General features: G+C 64.8%; 1 gene segment (V, D, J or C); it reads right to left on the reverse strand.

Moving 5' to 3' along the window:
* Positions 1-2,328: 2,328 nt before the first annotated feature.
* The window catches only part of LOC112548824, a 1,622-nt gene continuing 1,405 nt past the window's right edge, over positions 2,329-2,545 (reverse strand). Inside the window, 1 exon segment of the V gene segment in view lies at positions 2,329-2,422. Coding sequence covers positions 2,329-2,422 — 94 coding nt within the window.

Raw genomic sequence — 2,545 nt, forward strand, 5'->3', positions numbered from 1 at the left:
TTGCGCAAAACCCCCCCCCGCCAGTTCTTGCTCGGCTCCGCAGCCCCGCGGTGGCACCGTGCTCTCTCGCAGCGCAGTAATACACGGCCCGGTCCGCCCGCGCCGCCTGCAGGAGCCGGAGCGTGAACCTGTTCTCGGAGCTCTTGACCTTCCCTTCAAAGCGTCCCTGGAAGCCGTCGCCGTAGTGGTCCCCTTCTCGGTAAATCCAGGTCAGGGTGCCCTGCTCCCCCTTCCGGTACCAGTACATCCAGTATTTGCTCATCTCCTCTCCCTCCAGGCTGCAACTGAAAGTCACTTCTTCTCCCTCTCGCACAGTCTTGTTCTGGGCATCCTGGCGCAGCAGCTCGGCGCTCCGGGCCGCTGGGGAGAGAGAGCCGGTGTTGAGGAGCCAGAGGCCCGGACCGGCGGGAAAGGAGAAGAGAACCGGGGAGGCGCGAGGCAACAGCGGCTGTGGGGCTGGGAAGGAACTGGGCATCCTACAGCACCCCCCCCACATCGGCTGTGCCCAGGAAATCAGGGCAGAAGTGGGCCCGCCTTCCCCCGCGGGTCCTGTCCTACGTACTTGTGCAGACGGCGCCCAGAAGCAGGAGGAGGCAGACGCTGCCCATCTCCGCCCCGGGCCCGGCACGTCCTCACGCCGCCCCGCTCTTCAGCCCCAGGGCTCGGGCCCCGACCCGTCCCCCGCAGGAGCTGCGCGGCAGCGCGCGGTCCGTGTCCCGCACTTCTTGCGCCAGCCCGGGCCTGCACGCGGCCTGCCTGGGACTGCGCTGGTGCCCGCGGGGAGCGAGCTGTGCCGGGCCGGTTCAGGCAAGGAGCCCTCCGGGGAGGCAGGCCCGGCCCCAGGGGCGGCTCCGACCGCAAGTGCAGCTGCCGCTTCCTCGGACGTGTCGGGGCGGGACGGGGAGGCCGGGCTGGTCCCGCGGGCTGTGCTCTGCGCCCGCCCCGGCAGTGAAAGCACGCTGAGGAGGCGGCGCCTGCGCCCTGGGAGGTCGGCTGGGCTGGGCTGAGGGGGTCAGTTATTTTTCTGGCACGGGGCGCAGCAGGGAAGGGAAAGGTCCTGCCTTCCTTCCGCGGGTTCAAGCCCTAAATTGATGCCCGCACGTAAAGGAGGCCTCCGGGGCTGTACCGAGAAATCCCGAGAGGCTCAAGTAGGGGGAGACGGGACAGAGGCTCTAGTTGCGGTGCCATCGTGTCGGCTCCGGGCGCCCTGTCGCTGCGCACATGAGACTCTGGGGTCCGCACAGCGCCTCCTCCCTCCCCTCCCCTCCCCTCCCCAGCTGCCACGAGCTCCTTCCCTTCTCCCGGCGCTGTGCGCTGCAAAAGGAGCAGCAGCGCCGCCGTCGGCCCCTGCCTGGAGTTACAGTCAGCCTCCATCTTCTTCAGCAGAGACCAAGCCGTGGTGACCGCAGGTCCCCAGCCCTGCCCGTCTGTCTGTCTCAGCTCCCTCCAGTGGCGTCCGCCCGCTCTCATCTGCCTCCCTATCCACCCCCTGTCACCTGCGTGAGTGTTTCCGCAGGGGCAGGACCCCAGACATGGGTGAGGACTCTACTGTGCCGGGCACAGCACAAGCATAAGGAAAAGATGCTTCCCACGAACCCTTCCCACTGCCAGTGCCCGGCTGGGATTAGCAGTAGGAAGACACTGAGCTTTCCCTGCCGGTCTGTGCTGGGGGGCAGGAGCCCGCTCCTCCCCGGGGAGGCAGGGACCAAACCGCCCTCTCCGGCCTGAGCGCGGCTGCAGCTTCCTCGGAGATGTGGGCGGGGCGATTAGGGCCCCGGTGCTCACAGGGACCCCGCGCTGCACCCCGCACCCAGCGGAGCCGATGGTGAAAGAGGACGGAGGAGTGTGGAGCACGCATATGGCTGGGGCCTGCGACTGAAGAGGTGTCCGTGTTTCTTCTACCCCGGGAAATAGGTTTGCTGCCGCCGGAACTGCAGTTAGACGGGGGAAACTTTCCTTCTTGCCCCCTTTCTGGCGTATCGAACTGCACCTGTATCGCATTCAGCTCCTACGCCCGCACACCATGAGGCAGGCTGGTACTTGGTCATGACCCACGCTGCTGTGCTGAAGAGGCGCATCATGTCAGCCCTAGCCTCATTGTCTTACATGGGCTCCGGGTCCGCGCAGATGTGCCTGGGTGTGCGTGGACGGTGTGAAGGGAAAGAATGGCCTTGAGAGACCGAGGAGGAGCGGGGTCGGCGGTGAGTGCGGGAGAGCAGGTGGGCAGGTCTTTGTTCTCGGTGGCCTCATGTTGCGTGGGTCTGCAGGCGCGTGCTTATGGGTCCCTCCCAGTGCCTGCCCCGTTGCCCAGAGCACAGGCGCTGACAGTCACAGTTTCTTGAGGACATTGTTAATCTTTCTAGGAGACCCAAATGCCTTCTCCAGCTTCCGTGCCAACAGAACAGAGAAAGCTCCCGAAAGTCTGTGGAAATGGAGTGTCACACATACAACTCTTTGTCTTGCACACAAATGCACACACACTTGCATGTGGACAAGCATATGTATACTGTCTCTTCCTTATAGTGTTCACAATTGCAGTGAGAAT

Source organism: Alligator sinensis, unplaced genomic scaffold, assembly GCF_000455745.1.
Source record: "Alligator sinensis unplaced genomic scaffold, ASM45574v1 scaffold1919_1, whole genome shotgun sequence".
NCBI classification, from domain to species: Eukaryota; Metazoa; Chordata; order Crocodylia; family Alligatoridae; genus Alligator; species Alligator sinensis.